The 17,029-nt window shown below is 51.6% G+C and overlaps 2 protein-coding genes across 7 annotated transcripts in view; both read left to right on the top strand.

The window, feature by feature from the left end:
• The window catches only part of carmil3 (capping protein regulator and myosin 1 linker 3), a 33,880-nt gene extending 22,246 nt beyond the window's left edge, over nucleotides 1–11,634 (top strand). For 2 of the 6 annotated variants that reach the window (XM_068341649.1, XM_068341654.1), the window contains exons 20-38: nucleotides 18–72; nucleotides 180–352; nucleotides 836–904; nucleotides 1,400–1,493; nucleotides 1,636–1,734; nucleotides 1,827–1,946; nucleotides 2,986–3,099; nucleotides 4,226–4,401; nucleotides 4,476–4,569; nucleotides 5,012–5,137; nucleotides 5,217–5,283; nucleotides 5,996–6,183; nucleotides 6,707–6,786; nucleotides 7,543–7,662; nucleotides 8,204–8,372; nucleotides 8,455–8,797; nucleotides 9,283–9,374; nucleotides 9,458–9,653; nucleotides 11,158–11,634. In XM_068341649.1, the coding sequence (XP_068197750.1) occupies nucleotides 18–72; nucleotides 180–352; nucleotides 836–904; nucleotides 1,400–1,493; nucleotides 1,636–1,734; nucleotides 1,827–1,946; nucleotides 2,986–3,099; nucleotides 4,226–4,401; nucleotides 4,476–4,569; nucleotides 5,012–5,137; nucleotides 5,217–5,283; nucleotides 5,996–6,183; nucleotides 6,707–6,786; nucleotides 7,543–7,662; nucleotides 8,204–8,372; nucleotides 8,455–8,797; nucleotides 9,283–9,374; nucleotides 9,458–9,653; nucleotides 11,158–11,195 (2,413 nt within the window). In that variant the 3' untranslated portion in view covers nucleotides 11,196–11,634. The remainder of the gene's footprint in view (nucleotides 1–17; nucleotides 73–179; nucleotides 353–835; nucleotides 905–1,399; nucleotides 1,494–1,635; nucleotides 1,735–1,826; nucleotides 1,947–2,985; nucleotides 3,100–4,225; nucleotides 4,402–4,475; nucleotides 4,570–5,011; nucleotides 5,138–5,216; nucleotides 5,284–5,995; nucleotides 6,184–6,706; nucleotides 6,787–7,542; nucleotides 7,663–8,203; nucleotides 8,373–8,454; nucleotides 8,798–9,282; nucleotides 9,375–9,457; nucleotides 9,654–11,157) is intronic. The other 4 variants (XM_068341652.1, XM_068341651.1, XM_068341653.1 and 1 more) reach the window with 4 other exon arrangements.
• Nucleotides 11,635–13,655: 2,021 nt separating this feature from the next.
• Nucleotides 13,656–16,384, top strand: si:ch211-119o8.4 (somatostatin receptor type 5). The gene is made up of 3 exons (XM_068340865.1): nucleotides 13,656–13,671; nucleotides 14,613–15,033; nucleotides 15,712–16,384. Exons 2-3 carry the CDS (start codon nucleotides 14,627–14,629, stop codon nucleotides 16,382–16,384), a joined length of 1,080 nt encoding a protein of 359 aa, XP_068196966.1. The 5' UTR covers nucleotides 13,656–13,671; nucleotides 14,613–14,626.
• Nucleotides 16,385–17,029: the final 645 nt, after the last annotated feature.

Raw genomic sequence — 17,029 nt, 5'->3', positions numbered from 1 at the left:
TGTTTCCTGCGTCTCAGGGCTCTGGACGAGGTCCTGCAGAAGCTGGTCCATCTGGTGCAGGAGGAGGAGTGTGTGAGTGTTGTAGCATGGCTAACAGCTAGCTCTGTTAGCATCGTTAGCTCAGATGTCAGGTCCTCGTCCTGCAGCTTTGATGTCGTTCACACCTTTGCCCCCCCCAGGCGCTGCAGTCCCTGTCGGTGGCCGACTCGCGGCTCCGCCAGCGGGGGTCGGTGCTGGTCAACGCCCTGGGCTCCAACGCCTGCCTGAGGAGGGTGGACCTGAGCGGGAACGCCATGGAGGACGCCGGCGCCAAGATGCTCAGCAAAGCCCTGCAGATCAACACCACGCTCAGGTGTGTGTGTGTGTGTGTGTGTGTGTGTATCTGTGTGTGTGTGTGTGTGTGTGTGTGTGTCTGTGTGTTTAATGCGGTTTGGTGGGAGTGAAGTTGCTGAGTGGGTTCGAGGTGAGATTTCAAAGTGAGATGAAAGGGAGAGGTGGGGGGGTGAGGGATGGGGGGGTGAGGGATGGGGGGTGGAATGCATTTATTCAGGGGGAGAAACGGAGATTTTGGGATTCGCTCATAAATTTTCTGGGACAGAAGAAGAGGATGAAAGGAAACGGGGTGGGGGGGGTGGGGCTGAAAATGTTATTAAAGCATGTTGGGGGGAGGAGGAGGAGGCGGGGCCGGAGCATCTTCACCGCCGTATAGGAGGAGCTCATTAGTGTCACGGAAACCACTAAATAATGGAGGTGTGTGTGTGTGTGTGTGTGTGTGTGTGTGTGTGTGTGTGTGTGTGTGTGTGTGTGTCTGATCTCGATGTCTCTGATCCGACAGGAGTGTGACGTGGGATCGTAACGGCACCACGGCGACAGGGTTCCAGGATGTGGCGAGAGCACTGGAGCAGTAAGATACACACACACACACACACACACACACACACACACACACACATCAGAGGACTGATGAAATGCTGCGTAACAGTAAACAGTGTACAGACAGTTATCAGCCTTTAAAGTGGTGTGTGTGTGTGTGTGTGTGTGTGTGTGAGTGTGTGTGTGTGTGTGTGTGTGTGTGTGTGTTGGATGGGGGTTACATAATGTTTTTTGTGCTTCCTGTTTGTTCTGGTTAACGTCTTCGCCTTCACTTTATTTCCTCCATTGGTGATAACGGGGGTGGGGGGGTTCCAGCTGGTTCCAACAGGTGGGTCCAGGTGTTTCCAGCTGGTTCCAGGTGTTTCCAGCTGGTTCCAGGTGTTTCCAGGGGCTTCCAGGTGGAACCAGCTGCAGTTCCCTCAGTGACCTCTAGGGGGATCCTGGGAAACGAGCGCCGGAATCCAAACAACTCGTCTGTTTCCTGTCTGCTTGTGATGTCACTTCCTTTTTCCTCGTCTCTCTGCAGTAACTTCACCCTGCAGTTCATGCCCCTCCCCCTCAGTGATGTCACTCAGGCGCACCGCGGCGCCCCCGAGAAGACGGACCACGCCCTGATGAAGGTGTGGTTAATGAGTCCCGTCTTCATCACCATTGTCGCCCCCCAGCTGTGATCTGATGATGTCAATCAACTGTGTGTGTGTGTGTGTGTGTGTGTGTGTGTGTGTGTGTGTGTGTGTGTGTGTGTGTGTGTGTGTGTGTCAGATCCAGCGCGCTCTGCTCAGGAACAACCAATCACAGCGCTTCTCTCAGAAACAGGCGCTCCGGCTGCATCAGGGTCTCGTCACCAGCACCGCCGAGCAGGTGTGTGTTCCTCCACACACACACACACACACACACACACACACATGTGTTTGTTTACCTTCACGTGTGTGTGTGTGTGTGTGTGTGTGCAGGTGATGGAGCGTCTGTGTGTGCGCGTGCAGCAGCAGGTGTGTGTGCTGAAAGGCTTCGAGGAGGAAGAGGAGGTCCAGACGGCGAGACAGATCCTCAAGGAGGCGCGGGACTCCAGAGCGGTGAGTGTGTGTGTGCACGCACGTGTGTGTGTTCACGCACGTGTGTGTGTGTGTTCACGCACGTGTGTGTGTGTGTTCACGCGTGTGTGCGTGTTCACGCACGTGTGTGTTCACGCACGTGTGTGTGTGTGTTCACGCGTGTGTGTGTGTTCACGCACGTGTGTGTTCACGCACGTGTGTGTGTGTGTGTGACGTTAGATGACCCCGCCCTCTAGTTCCTCACAACAGGAAGGGGCGGAGCTGCAAAATGTCAAACAAATTGGGAGGAAACCAAAAACAGACGGTTCTCAATAGATTTAACCGGATCAATAATCAGTTCTATAGATTTATTGATCCGATTTATAGATTAATTGATTGGGTTTATAGATTTATCGATTTGGTTTAAACTGGATCAATAAATCTATAAACCAGATCAATAAATCTATATTGATCTGGTTTATAGATTTATTGATTGGGTTTATAGATTTATTGATCTGGTTTAAACTGGATCAATAAATCTATAAACTGGATCAATAAATCTATAAACCAGATCAATAAATCTACATAGATTTATTGATCTGGTTAACAGATTTATTGATCTGGTTTATAGATTTATTGATCGGGTTTATAGATTTATTGATCCATAGATGGGATCACAGCTGATTCTGTGAACACTGTGTTTCTTTATGTCAGGATCAGCGATGCTAAATCATTTTTCATTGGCTCGTCTTTTTTTTTTTTTTTTGGCTCGAGGGCTAATCGGATGTTAGCGCTTTAGCTCGCCCGCCTCCAGAGAGACAGAACAGCTTCTCATCCCACTCAGAGTGGGACGCGAACCTACAACCTGAGGATGACTGATGGTCACAGAACGGTTGCGGCTGATTGGACGGCGTCTGGTCCAATAACATGAGAGGAACTCCTTTTAAGGGCAGATGCATCTCGTTCTTTCCCGCCGTGGAGCGTGTTGCTGCTGGCCGATGCTTCAGTGTTCTAACTAACGCGTGGTGTCGTCTGCGTATCGATCACTCCTGCTCCTCATGCTGGTTCGACCCCCCCACAGCTGTACCCCTCCCTCTGTGAGCTGGCCCACGTCCTGTCGGTGGACGGTCCCGTCAAACAGAGGCTGGACACGCTGGCTGGAGAGCTCGCCAAGGCCGCCGATAAAGAGCTGCAGGTAGGTGTGTGTGTGTGTGTGTGTGTGTGTGTGTGTGTGTGTGTGTGTGTGTGTGTGTGCGTGTGTGTATTCGCTGACTTCAAAGGAATCTCAGCATTAGAATTAGAGGTTTACCAGTTTTTTAACTCCGTTTTGTTCCCGTTGGGATTCGCCGGTGCAGCGGATGATAAAAGTAAACCCCCCCCCAGCTCGATACCCCCCCACCCCCGAAGACGACTTTACTTCTTTATTGACTTTTAACTCACTGGAACATAATTTGCATTTCTGCCTGGATGTGTTGTTACGGTCGAGGTTGGGCTTTAATTTGCCAACTGGAAATGAAATTATTCTGATATCAGATGGAGAATTTTACCGTCCAAGAAGTCCTGAGAGGTTTGGACCAATCAGAACGCGACTGGGCATAAAGTAGAACCTGGAGATACCAGTTATTTGAGATATGAGTCATTCATCAGTGAGACCGCATCTTGTTCTTTCCCACGTGTTGGTGGATGGATGTATCAGTGAGACCGCATCTCGTTCTTTACTACGTGTTGGCGGATGGATACATCAGTGAGACCGGATCTCATTCTTTACCACGTGTTGGCGAATGGATATGACATCAGTGAGACTGGATCTCGTTCTTTACCACGTGTTGGCGGATGGATATGACATCAGTGAGACTGGATCTCGTTCTTTACCACGTGTTGGCGGATCGGTACGACATCAGTGAGACCGCATCTCGTTCTTTACCATGTGTTGGTGGATGGATTCGACATCGGTGAGACCGGATCTCGTTCTTTACCACGTGTTGGCGGATCGGCACGACATCAGTGAGACCGCATCTCGTTCTTTACCACGTGTTGGTGGATGGATTCGACATCAGTGAGACCGGATCTCGTTCTTTACCACGTGTTGGCGGATCGGTACGACATCAGTGAGACCGCATCTCGTTCTTTACCACGTGTTGGCGGATCGGTACGACATCAGTGAGACCGCATCTCGTTCTCGTGACTTTTGCGTTTGTTTATCATTGTTTACTTATACATAATTAATTATTCACAGGTAAATTCTGCGTTTCTATTGGTTGATATAAATGTTTTTTCCTTGATAATCAGTGTTTTAGGGTCTATTTTCTCCGCGCCCCCAGGTGGTGGTGGACTCCATGGTGTCTCTGTGTCGTGAGTTGTGTCCTCTCTCCTGCGCCGCCGCCGAGCGTCTCGTCCCGCCGCTCTCCTCCATCTCTGAGCAGGTCTCCATCCCTCGCTCCGCCATCCGCAGCGCGCTGATGGAGCGGGCGGCGGAGGACATCAACCGGGCGCTGGAGTAAGACGGCGGGTCACTGGCGAGGTGTCGGGGTCTGGCCCCGCCCCTCCCTTGATTGGTTGTTGTCTCCTCAGGGAGGTGAAGCTGTCGGTGGTCTCCTACCTGACCAACTCCATCGTGGACCAGATCCTGCAGGAGCTCTACTCCACCCATAAAACCCTGGTACTGGTAATGACGCCTTCCTGCATGCTCCTCCTCTACAGACCACCACACGGAAAAAAAGATCTGATCTGATCCGATCCGGATCGGAATTGTTAAAAAAACCCCGACCCGGAGCGATCAGACAAGTTCCAGGTCACAGTTTTTATATTAACGGGTTCTTTTAGACGGAATGAGGACAAATGGAAAATCGAGAAGTAGCTGGAAACGCTCCTCTGGCGGTAACCGGGCGGCGTTCCATTCCGCTCAGGCGTCGGCTGCTTCTTCCTGTGTTCCTTTCTGTTTTTGCTGCAGCGCCTCTTTGCCCCCCAGCTTGCCTGAATCCACTCAGCTCGTTATTTTATCACATTCCTGCTCATTAAACCAGCTGATCGGGTTGAGTCGAAGGGGGCGTGTCTGTGTGTGTGTGTTCACGTGTGTGTGTGTGTGTGTGTGTGTGTGTGTGTGTCAGCTGCGGCAAGTCTCTCAGGCGAAGCGTTGGGACGATGCCGGGTCCTGCAGGCGCTCCATCAGACAGTCCAGAGTCATCGAGTCTCCGGAGTTTCCCGACGAGGACCTGGGCGTCAACCTGGGGATCGTAAGTGTCGTTAGCGACGGCTATGCTAACGGCTAACATCAATAGCCGCTGACATTATGTTTGTCTCCTCTGACCAAAGGACACCATGGCCATCAAGAAGCGGAGCTCCAGGACGCGGAGGATCCGCCCCGTCTCCACCAGACTGAGTGAGTCTGCGGCTAATCGTTAGCTCGTGTAGCATTGACGTGTTTGACTTCCTGTTTGTGGTGAAAGAGGCAACGATGCGTCTCATGTATAAACAAGTTGCGTTCGTCTTATGAAGACATCAGCTGGGGTTGTTTGCTTACTCCATGCTAATGCTAATGCTAACAGTAACTCAGTTACTAGCCAGTGAATTTAAATATGTCGCAATGGCATCTCGCGAAACACAAATTGCATTTGTCTTATCACAGTGAAATTAGCTATAGCGGTTTGCTTACCTCATGCTAATGCTAACGGCAACTGATTTATTAGCCAACGGATTCAATTAAACATGTAACGGAATATCGCACAACACAAATAGCATTTGTCTTATCATGATGAAATGAGCTAGGGTGGTTTGCTCACTCAATGCTAATGCTAACAGCAACTGATTTATTATCCAGTGGATTTAATTTAGCATGTTGTGACAACGTCTAAACAAGTGCTGTTTGTCAGAGCTTGCTGAAATGAATTAAGGTAGTTTGCTGGCTCCATGCTAATGCTAATGCTAACAGTAGCTGACTTATTAGCCAGTGAAGTTAATTAAACATGTCGCAATGGCATCCCGCGCGACACAAATACTCTTCGTCTGATCACGATAAAATGAGCTAAGGTGGTTTGCGCCCTCCATGCTAGTGCTAATGCTAACAGTAACTGACATGTCCCGCCTCTTTGCAGGTCTGGGTGAAGATGCTAGTCCCTCTCCGACCCCCGCTGCCCCACCTCACCCCGCAGTTCTAACCCACTCGGCATCATGGGAGTGTCTGTCCACCCTCCCCACCAACGGCTCGCCTTTGCGTCACGTGACCCAGGTCAGGCCCCGCCCACCTCGGAGGCGCCGGGCAGGGCATCTTCCCCCAGAAGCAGTAAGTTGACGGCGAAAGTGACGACAGTTCTCTTCAACCTCAGTGGGCGGGACTTCCTTTGCCGTTACGAAAACGCCGCATTAGCTTCAGATTAGCGGCTAATGTTTTTTAGTGGGAAACGCCCCGTGTCCGTCCTCTCGCCGCCGGATGTTCGGTCTGCGAGCTCTCAGGACGGTTCTGGACGGCGAAAAAGCGTTGACTTTTCGGACCTCATGTCGACGACTTTGCGTGAACGTCTGTCGTTACTTCCTGTTTTCTCGCCGGCGGCGCTTTCTTTCCAAAAATACTTTAAAGCGTCTGTCTCGGTGACTCAAATGCTAATCGTGCAACAGAAATCTCCCAGGGGGCCGTGGGGCAGCCTTGTTTGGAGACTTTTTTTGAAAACCTTTTTTTGTTCTGGATCGGAGCAAACGCTGTCGGGGGGGGGGGGCGGCGCCCTGCCGAGCGATGGCACCTTTTTAGCGGCGTCGCTGCGTCGCCACTGTGGATTGATAGCTGTCATTTCTGTTTCCTGTTCCTTCAGCACCTGTCGGAGAACGGCGGCGTCAACATAATAGAAGACGGACTGCCCGACTTCTACAGCAAGAGGGTTCTGCCCGACAGGTAGCTCCGCCCACCTCCACTAGGGAGCGCCGATGAGCGCCGGCGCCGCGCTGCGGATCGCTGAAACCTGTTATTTCTCCAGCGTCCGCGGAGGAACTTCATCTCCTAATTATGTGAGACGGAACCAATTAGTGAGATAATTATCTCGTAACGACGGGAAGATTACGCCGGAAAAATTGGATTATTGGAGTAAATGTGGCCGAACGGGGGCCCCGGGGCCCCAGAGGATCGGTTTCCAATGACGGCGTTTTATGGGAAACGTTTTAGAGCCTTTCAGCTCGTTTGTTTCACTTTTATATCCAAAACTTCAGCTGATAGCATTTTTATCTATGTGTTAAAAATAACCAAAAGTAGGCGGGGCCGCACAAATAACCACGCCCCCTAATATTACGACACAAATGGGTGTGTCCCAGGTGTCTGTGACATTTCCTGCCACTAGAGGGCAAGAAATGAGTGCAGATGGATGATGCTAATGCTAGCGTTAGCTTCCAAGGTAAAATTTTGAGTTAGGAATTTTTTTTCCGACACCTGATTGATCCGTATTGATGATTAGATGTGAAGAAAAACGTACTGAAGTAATTAAACGGCGGAAACTGATTGGACGGTTACCATCGAAGGTGTCACGGCGACGATTGTTCGCCAGTCGGCCGTGAAATTGATTAATTGAGGCGGCATAAACTAGTCCCTCTGTCGGACCCATAAAGCATCTGCCCCGCCCGCCGCCGCCGCATCACCACCCGTCTGTTTGTCCTCCAGTCAGCTGTCGTCCCTCCATCACTCCCAGTCGCTCCGGCGGAAGAAGAGACGCAGCGTCTTGTCCATCTTCTCCGGCTTCCGCAGGAACCGCCACTCCACCATCTCCAGCCAGGACTCAGAGTGAGTGAACCGGCGCGACGCGGCGCGAGGAAATAGATCCACAGGACGCATTAACGGCGTCTCGCCGCCTCGTAACTACTTTAATGGAAGAGAATCGATTTATGTTTCCGCCCGCATTGAACCCGTCGTTATGTAACGACTGAGTTTAAGAAGCAGACGGCACCGTTAGCGAGAAGAACAACTGTAAATAAGTCGCAAAAACGACAACCGGCTCAGCTGATGTTGTGTCCATCCGCCAACACGTGGTAAAGAACGAGATCCGGTCTCACTGATGGTGTATCCATCCGCCAACATGCGGTAAAGAACGAGATACGGTCTCACCGATGTTGTATCCATCCGCCAATACGCAGTAAAGAACGAGATATGGTCTCACTGATCTTGTATCCATCCGCCAACACGTGGTAAAGAACGAGATGCGGCCTCGAGATTCTACTTTATGCATAAAAATGAGTTTACCATGTTTTTTTAGCGTCTGTTATTAACTCTTCATTGATAACTTTGTAATAAATGTGTAATAATCATCTTTTTCTTCTCACTCCAGCAGCGCCCTAGAGAACGTCTACTCGATGATTCAGCACCCTAAGGATGCTGGGAGACCAGAGTCCGCCGTCCCTGGGACAAATGGGGCGTTGCCGTCGCCCCGACCCCCGCACGGCGTCTCTGTGCCGGGGGTGAGGGCCGCGAGCCCCTCCTGCCTCATCCAGAGACAGGTACCGCCCCCTAGAGGTGGAACTGCACCGGCTTCCAGGGCTCAGTGTGACCTCTGACCTTTGGAAAACCGTTTGTTTACAGTCCACAGACCTGGTCAGCATGGTCTACAGCTGCATCGGGGCGGAGCTCGACGACTCTGACGGGAGCAGTGGCGGCGACATCAAAGCTTCCAACGACGCCGAAAGACCCGCCTCCGTTCCGCAGTCGCCTGGCAACGGCCAGGTGGCGTCGCCCAATCAGCAGGCGGAGAGACGGGTGGAGGCGGGCCGGCAGGAGCGGGACGGAGCCCCGACGGAGACGGAGGAGGACGGGCAGGGCAGGGGGGGAGGCGGCGCCCCCGGTGGGGTCAAACCGGAGCCCCCGCCTCAGAGCAGCAAACCCAGCCTGGCTGCCATGAGGCAGAGACACCTGCAGGAGAGTTTAGGTACTGCAGGGTCCGGATTAAAGGTTCCATCAGTCTGTGCAGGACACAAACCTGGGGGCGGGGAAGATGAGCCCCCTATTAAAGCCCCCCATTTAAGCCCCTGAATTAAAGCCCCCCATTAAAGTCCCCCGTTAAAGCCCCCACATTAAAGCCCCTGTATTAAAGAACCCTGTAAAGCTCAGAAGAAGCCATTAAAAAGTTAGAGAAGTAATTTAAAGACTTTTAATAGGAGCAGGGGGGGGTCAGAGGGGGCAGTGGAATCTGCCCCAACTAAAGGGGTATTTAAGGGCGGGGGGTCATTGTTGGAGTCAAACCAAATAGGCTAGGAAAGAGGCAGCAGTCCGATTCAAAGGTCCAAACAGGTGGTGTGCAAACCAGATGCTCCGCCCTGTGATGGGGGCGGGGCATGGTGGGACAGGGGGCGGAGCTAACAGGCTTCCAGTTGCATGACGTCCAGGATATTGACGTCCTTTCTGTGCCCCCAGAGGAGGCGGGGCGACTGATTGGCGAGGAGGACCAGGCTGAACGGAGGCGTGAGGAGAGGCCAGAGGTCCCGCCTCCTGTCGCCCGTAGCAACGTATGTGGAGCGCCGGAAAACGAGAAGGAAACCAACTTGAGTTCGCTTCAGACTCCTAACTTAATCCTGCCTTCCTCCCTCAGCCCAGCATCGACCCCCCCAGAGATGAAACGCCCCCCGACAACGTCGCTTCCTCCCCCAAAACCTCACCCGTCTCCGTGGGTGAGGAACCCACAGGTGACCAGAAGAGCTCGCCCGCCGCCCCGCCGGTCGTCCAGGAGGAGGGGAAGGCGGAGGGGGCTGGACCCGGGACGGAGGGGGCAGAACCGGCCAATGAAGGTACACGAACCCAGCTGGAATGTTTGGGGGGGGTACTCAGGGGTAGACGGGCAAGTCAACAGCTGGTTCCTGGTTTACAGGCAGGCCTCAACCTACAAACACAACTGGTTCAAGGAGGCTGTTCATAAGTTGAATTGTTCAACTTATGAACAATTCAACTTATGGACAATAAGTTGAATTGTTCATAAGTTCATAATGTGACTTTTCAACTTTTCATAAGTTGAAGTCACATTTCGTTTCACCTCATGAACAATTCAACTTATGAACAAAGTGAAAGTCTGAACCTATGGGGTGTTGATGTTGCGCTGCTCGGTGGGGGTTGTGGCAGAAAGGGGAACTACAGGTGGCGTTGTTCGGTTGTTCGTATCTACGGACGTTCGTATCTTGAGGACTAGTTGTAGCCCCGCCCCCAACCTGGGGTCATTTCCCATCAGGCAACTAATGGAGTCTATTAACAGAACCTGTTGGCTGTATAACTTTTTTCTTGACGGATGACGCTCGGAGCGAACGTCTGTTCCGTCGTTTTATCGACGGCGGAACAAACATCAGCGTCATTTAAGACTGGCAGAGCAGAAACGTGTCGCCGCGGCGCCGCAGCTGACAGCTGAGTCCAGAGCGATGAATTAGTGGAGAACTTTGGAGCGGAGGAACGTTTCCTCGTCTTTTTGCGGATGCTTTCTTAACGCGGCTCTCCTTATGGAGGTAATTGGCAGCCGCGTGCGACTGATTCATCATCACTTCCCGCGCCGAGCCATTTGGCAACGTGGATCAGACCCCCCCACACCCCCCCAGGCGGTGGGATTCAAGGGCTGCTAATGATGCGGCAAAATCACCGCCAATTACCTCGGTAACGCGGAGCGCCGTATGAGGAATCGATGGCGGTCGCTGTGAGGATCGTAAAAAAGGTCCAACGATGGCGGAGACGCCAGAGGGGGAGAAGCAAGCGCTCCTCTGCGGCCTGTCGGGGGGAGTTTTAGGGAATTTACAGCCTGGACGGCGTCCAGGAGCGATTCTGAGGCGAGAGATCCATCATGAGAACGCCGGATGGGTTTTATTTTTATTCAGGTCGGAAGTTTTTTTATTGTCGGGTCTATAAAAGTGTCGAAGCAACCGTTTAGCATTTAGCCGCTAAAATGAGTCCCAAACCCTCTAAATTATTATAAAAGAACATTTTTATCAACCAATAGACACGCAGACTTTACCTGTGAATAATTAATTATATGTAAATTATGTACACAATGATAGACTGTAGAATGAAAAACGCAAAATTCAAGTTTTAATCCTGTGCAGGTCTATTTCTGACCACCAGGGGGAGACACAGCGAACCAGTTTAGTCATATTTCAGCTTTTGCTTTACTCTTGTTACTATGGAAACGTTGTGATAAAGCGATGCATTGATGTTACACCAGCTCCACCTGCCAGCAGGTGGCGCTCTTCTCCAACCAGTTGCTAATAAACCCTGTAATGGAGCTCCGTCTGACGCGGTTGTCCTCTGGTCCTGCAGGGAACGCCAGCCCCCAGCTCAGCACAGACGTTCTATGACATCACCGGTGGACCAGAGGCATTGTGGGAAGGCCGGGCTGGATGGCGGAGGACTGGACGGAGACGAGCTTCTAGGATCCAACAGCCGTTAAATCGTTTTAGCTTTGTTTAACCGATGCATGCGTTCTGTTTTTAACCGGTTGACCTCTGACCTGCAGCATAACACACACACACACACACACACACACACACTCCTGTCGGATCACCTCCATCCGTCCCTGTCCATCTCTAACCGACAATCGTAGCGGTAAGCGGGTGTAAATCCCAGGTCGTCGTGGTTACGGTGGGCGGTCCTGATTTGTGCTGAGTCGTGTGTTTGTACGTCTCTAGAGTGTTCTTTACATCCGTCGTCGTCGGATGTTTAACGGTTTCATCGGATTCGTCTATTTTCTAAAAATGCTTCTATGAATCAGAATGAATAAAATTGACTTTACATTAACACACGAGTCGCGCTTTTATTCTGAAGGGTTGATCCACGTCGCCATGACGACAGATAAAGCGTTATCCAGTTTCAAATAGGATCCAAGATGTTAATTTATTAGCAGATTGATCAACGCTGAAGACAATTAGGCTCCGCCCATCGATTCCACACAGGTGATTGGCTCCTGGTCATCCCACTTCCTGCCTGTTGTTCCCGCCTCTGGCCACCAGGTGGAAGCAGAGAGTCACCTCCAGCCTGAACCCAGTGGGATCCAACCTCCATCCCATAGACCGGAGTCTTCATCGCTGCAGTCAGGAAGGCAGAACCTCCATGATGATGAAGAGAAGGATTATTATGGGATGGACAGTAAACCAGTTCCAGTTTACAGGCGCTTCCACAGCTTCCAGAACGATGATGACCCGTTTGCCTGAGAGGCGGAGTCACATGATCACATGACCTCCATCAGGAGTTCAGCCCGTATGATCGGATGAACGCTTCATCACAGGGAGCGAGAACAATCCAGTGTGTGTGTGTGTGTGTGTGTGTGTGTGAGTGAGTGTGTGTGTGAACAGCAGAGGGGCGGGGCAGCGCTCCACACACCTACAGGTGAAGCAGATTAACCCCTGACCTGCTGGAGGTCTGAAGATGTGGATGAAGGCTCTGACCTCATCTTCCTCTCTGGCCTCATCTTCCTCTTCATCATCCCCCCCCCGGTCTCAGCTGCTGCGTCGAGTTGAAGCACCGGGGTGTGAACGACTGGATGATCCGGATCAGTTAATCTGAACAGATTGATGAAAACCAGATTAAATCCTGACTCTGTTTGTTTGTCCAGTAAATACTTTTGTCATATTTCATCCTCATATCTTCTCCTGGTTTTGTTTCTGGTTCCCAGTTCTGGTTCTAGTTTCTGGTTCAGGTTCTGGATCTGGTTCTGGTTCTGCACCCTGACCCTGAACAGGAAGTGTAAACAGACCATAAACTTTACACCTCCATCCCTCCTTGAGAAGAACGCCGGTGACGCAGCAGAGCTCTCCATCGGGTTCCTGCGTCTCCGTAGCGACGGGAGAACGAGAGAATAAAAATGTAAAGGTCTGGTTTCGGGTCGGTCGTGTTTTCTGGACCCCCCCATTGTGAGGAAGCTCCAGAAGATGTTCCTCCTCCTCAGGATGGTGGAACCAAAAAGTTCTCGAGACCTTCAAGTAGAACCCAAACAGAAACTCGTAAACACATCCGTGTGTGTGTGTGTGTGTGTGTGTGTGTGTGTGTGTGTGTGTGTGTGTGTGTGTGTGTGTGTTATCGAGGGGAGGGGATGAGGGGAGGACCCCAGGTGTGTGACCTTCATCGCTGCTCCTCCTCCTCCTCATTCAGCATCATCAGATGATGGAACCGGAGCTGCTCTCTCTCTCCACAGTAAGTGATGCTCGATCGCCCTGTTTGTATCTCTGGAGTAAGAAAGATGATGATGATGATGATGATGATGATGGTGATGATGATGATGGTGATGATGGTGATGATGGTGATGATGATGATGATGATGATGATGGTGATGATGATAATGATGATAAAAATGGTGATGGTGATGATGATGATGATGATGATGATGATGATGGTGATGATGATGATGATGATGATGATGATAAAGATGGTGATGGTGATGATGATGCTCTTTTCTGATATATTTAGTGTGGGAAGGAAAATCTTTTTTAAAATAAATTTTAATCTTCAATAAAAAAAACAGCTTGAATCCGATCTTAATTGGATCCACAGAAGGAATGATATTAATAATATTGATCATATTGATCATATTGATCGTATTGATCATCTGCTGGAGACTTCATTGATATCTGAGAGTCGACACTGTTAATAGAGATATAAACATCGATCAGAACGTCAGAATGACGTGGAGGTTCTAAAGAAGCCTTTTTATTTGCAGTGTTAGGATCACACACTGGTGGTGACGGCGGCTGATGAACCTGTAAAACCTGGGAGGAGACAAAGAAACACCTGATCAATATCTTCAGTTTGAAGTTCCTGCTGAAGTCGTTGCTCTTATAGGTGATTTGTTATGATTTAAACTGTAAAGCGTAGCCATGGTGATCAACCCCTCGACCCCAGCGCCTGACCTCCATGTGGGAGGAGCAGCACAGTTGCCCCGCCCCTCAAACACACTTGTTATCTCACGTTTGTATCATAAATCACCTCTCGAGGTGGATTGATTTTCACACCGCAGGACGCTGTAAATCCATCCAAAGGTCAAAGGTCACAGACCCAATACGATGAGCGTTTCATCTGTGCGAAGTGATGATGTCATCTGAACGTTAGCCTGAGTGGCGCCACCGGAGCGACAGATGGATGGAGGGACGACCACTCGTTCACTTCTCCGTCCATCTGTCAACCGCTCACGCGTTACCACGGACACGGCGGAGCGGCATTGTGGGAGGAGTGACGCTCCACCAACGCACGCTGGCGTTTCAGAAAAGTCACATGACTTTAGCTAGAGATCCAGAAAGTAATCGATTACAAATTTAAGTAGAAACACTCATCGTGTACGACTTCACTCGTCTTTGTTTCCATCTTCATCGTCTTTGTCGCCGTGGGAACCAGTCAATTGATGAGCTAGTTCAACGACGACGTCTCGCCTCTAAAAGGAGGGCGGGGCTTGACCACTTGCCAGTCAAGAGAAGGGTCGGAGCTTAAGCCTTTTTTCAGTCACAATGAGGGGCGGGGCCTGACTTTCGTCAGTCAGGAGGAGGGGCTGTGGTTTCCAGGTGACGGGGCCCCGGAACATGAATAATTCATGATTGTTGCTGGGATCTGTCCTTTTTTTCTCCAACTCACCTCAAAGCATTGTGGGTAATTCTCACCTCTTTCCCTTATTTGTTTGCCCTCCTACCCCGAATCACCTCACTATCCCATTTATTTTGAAACATTGCACGTTAGCGTGTTAGCACATTAGCATGCTCTGCTCAGCTCCGCCTCCTTCTCCATCACCTCAGGCACATTTCCCATCATGCCCGCTATCGTGAACCTGCTGTTCAACATGGTGTCCACCAACACCACCATCGCCTTCACGGCGGTGCTGCCGCTGGTCAGCGTGGTGTCGCTGCTGGTGGGGGTCGGAGGTCACGTGCTGCTGTGGGCGGTGCTGATGAGGAGTCCCCGCCGCCGCGCCGCGCCCAGCTCCGTGCTGCTGCTCAACCTCAGCCTGGCCGACCTGGGGGCGTTGCTCACGCTGCCCTGCGTCCTGCTTGGCGCCGGCTTCCAGGACTGGCAGCTAGGGGGCGGGACCTGCGTCCTGCTGGGGTTCATGACCTCGGTGACGGTGGGCGGGGAGATCTTCAGCCTGGCGGCGTTCTCCGTGCTGAGGTACCGCATCGTGGCGCCGAGGATGAGGACGCCTGCGAACCTGAACCAAATGTGAGTAGCTGGAGATAACGCCGCTAAACGATTGGTGGGCGGTCTTTAGCAACCAAGCTAGCGTGTTAGCAGCTAGCAGGTTAGCATCTGCTTCTTCTCAGATGTTTTAAATATGAAAAAGCAAAGGAGAAGTCATGTTCGGGTTTTACAACCGAGTCCGCTTCATTTAGCGTTTAGCGTTAGCATTAGCATTAGCATTAGAGCCGAGAGACCTGATCACATCATCCCCCGACCTGATCACATCGCCACCGCTGTGACAACACAACTCGCATTAGCAATAGCGATAGCATTAGCATTAGTAGCTGGAGACCTGCTGGGATGCTAATGCTACAATTCTCTGTGTGACTGTTTAACACAGTTTCATCTCCAAAATGATCTTGTCATCGCCACCGCTGTGACATCACAACTCACATTAGCATTAGCTATAGTGATAGCATTAGCATTAGCAGCTGGAGACCTGTTGGGATGCTAATGCTGCAATTTGCCATGTGACTATCTGACACAGTTTCATCCTCCGACACGATCTCATCATCGCCACCGCTGTGACATCACAACTCGCTGTTAGCATTAGCATTAGCATTGGTGGCTAAAGACCAATTGGAATGTGCTGTTAGCGCCGTTAGCCACTGACAATAACGGCGTGAAATCAAGCACCTGACGCCTCTCCTTCCTCTGCAGGTTGTGCATCGTGGGCGCCATCTGGCTGGTGTCGGTTGCCATGGCGCTACCAAAGGTCACATACATCGACTTCGACGGCGGCTGCACGTGGTCGGTGGGCCGGCGTGAGTGGCTCTCCTTCCTGGTTCCGGCGTTCCTGGTTTACTACGTGGCGCCGCTGCTCTGCATCGCCGTCAACTGCGGCCTCATCGTGTCGCACCTCCGCCGATGTCGACGCATAGTCGCCGCCGCCGACCGGCGCAACAGGAAGGCCACGGCGCTCCTGATTGGCTCCACGCTGGTGTTCGCCGTCAGCTGGTTGCCGTACTACACGCTCGAGTTCGTCAACGTCATGTCGCCGCACGTCAGCTCGGCTGCGTCTCCCACTGGCCGGTCGGGGCGAGAACATCCTCCAACTTGGTCGCCGATGGCGACGGATGTTGGGGTGGGTGTGTCCCTGGTGTGGGAGGTGGCATCCCTGTCGGCCATCTTGTTGGTGTGTTTCGCGCCCTGCTGGAACCCGCCCCTCTACTTCCTGTTGTCGCGTCCGGCGGTGCGTCAGCTCCGAGCGCTCCTGCCGTCTGTCTTCCACAAGCATCTTGGGAAAAAACACGTCCGCCGCTGGCGCATTGCTCCGGCTCCTCCCCCTCCCCCTCCTCCGTCTGAGTCACGTGACCCGCCCCTGAGTGGTTGAACCCGCCCCTCAAATATTTACGCCGTTGCTTTGATTGCAAACATTTCATACTAAAAGGCTCCGCCCACGCCATCACGCCCTCACGCCGGCGGCGCCGCGTCGGAAAAACTTGGATTATGATTATTATAAAGGGTTAAAATCCACGCTGCTGCGAGTACATGACATCATCGCTGACCTCGCCGCGTGGTGTCGGCGAACATAAATGTAATCCATGTTGCCTCTTGACCTTGTGACATCTCCCAGAATGCACCGCTGCACCTCCTAATGACAGAGCAGGGTGTTGCCGGCGGCGATAGCATCTCAGCGTTAATCTCTGTCGCGGCGTCCTGATCAGACTTAATTAGGTCTGAGGATTAGCGGCGGCCTAAAGTTTGAGCCGCGCCCGGAGAGACGCTACTTCCTGTTTCCTGGAGGTTTTTCAGCCAATCAGGAAGAGGATTGCAGCGTCTCGCTATGGAAGGTCTTTAAATGAAACAATTGATTATCTGACAGCAGGAACGTTCAGGGGCGTCGACCAATCGATGGTTAAACTGGGATCTAATCCCACGAGGATGATGATGATGATGATGAAGATCTTCTGTTACTCGTTTCTCTTTAATCCAGTTTTTAATAAAGTTTATTTGAAGCAGCAGTTTTTGAATTTTG

This window comes from Antennarius striatus, chromosome 18 (assembly GCF_040054535.1).
Source record: "Antennarius striatus isolate MH-2024 chromosome 18, ASM4005453v1, whole genome shotgun sequence".
NCBI lineage: Eukaryota > Metazoa > Chordata > Actinopteri > Lophiiformes > Antennariidae > Antennarius > Antennarius striatus.
This window is presented reverse-complemented; position numbering and strand designations above follow the sequence as displayed.

Bases quoted from the DNA above. Each gene is read 5' to 3' on its own strand.
- si:ch211-119o8.4 (XM_068340865.1), top strand. From the start codon at position 14,627: ATGCCCGCTATCGTGAACCTGCTGTTCAACATGGTGTCCACCAACACC. The intron at 15,034-15,711 runs GTGAGTAGCTGG...CTTCCTCTGCAG, and splicing joins CCTGCGAACCTGAACCAAAT to GTTGTGCATCGTGGGCGCCA.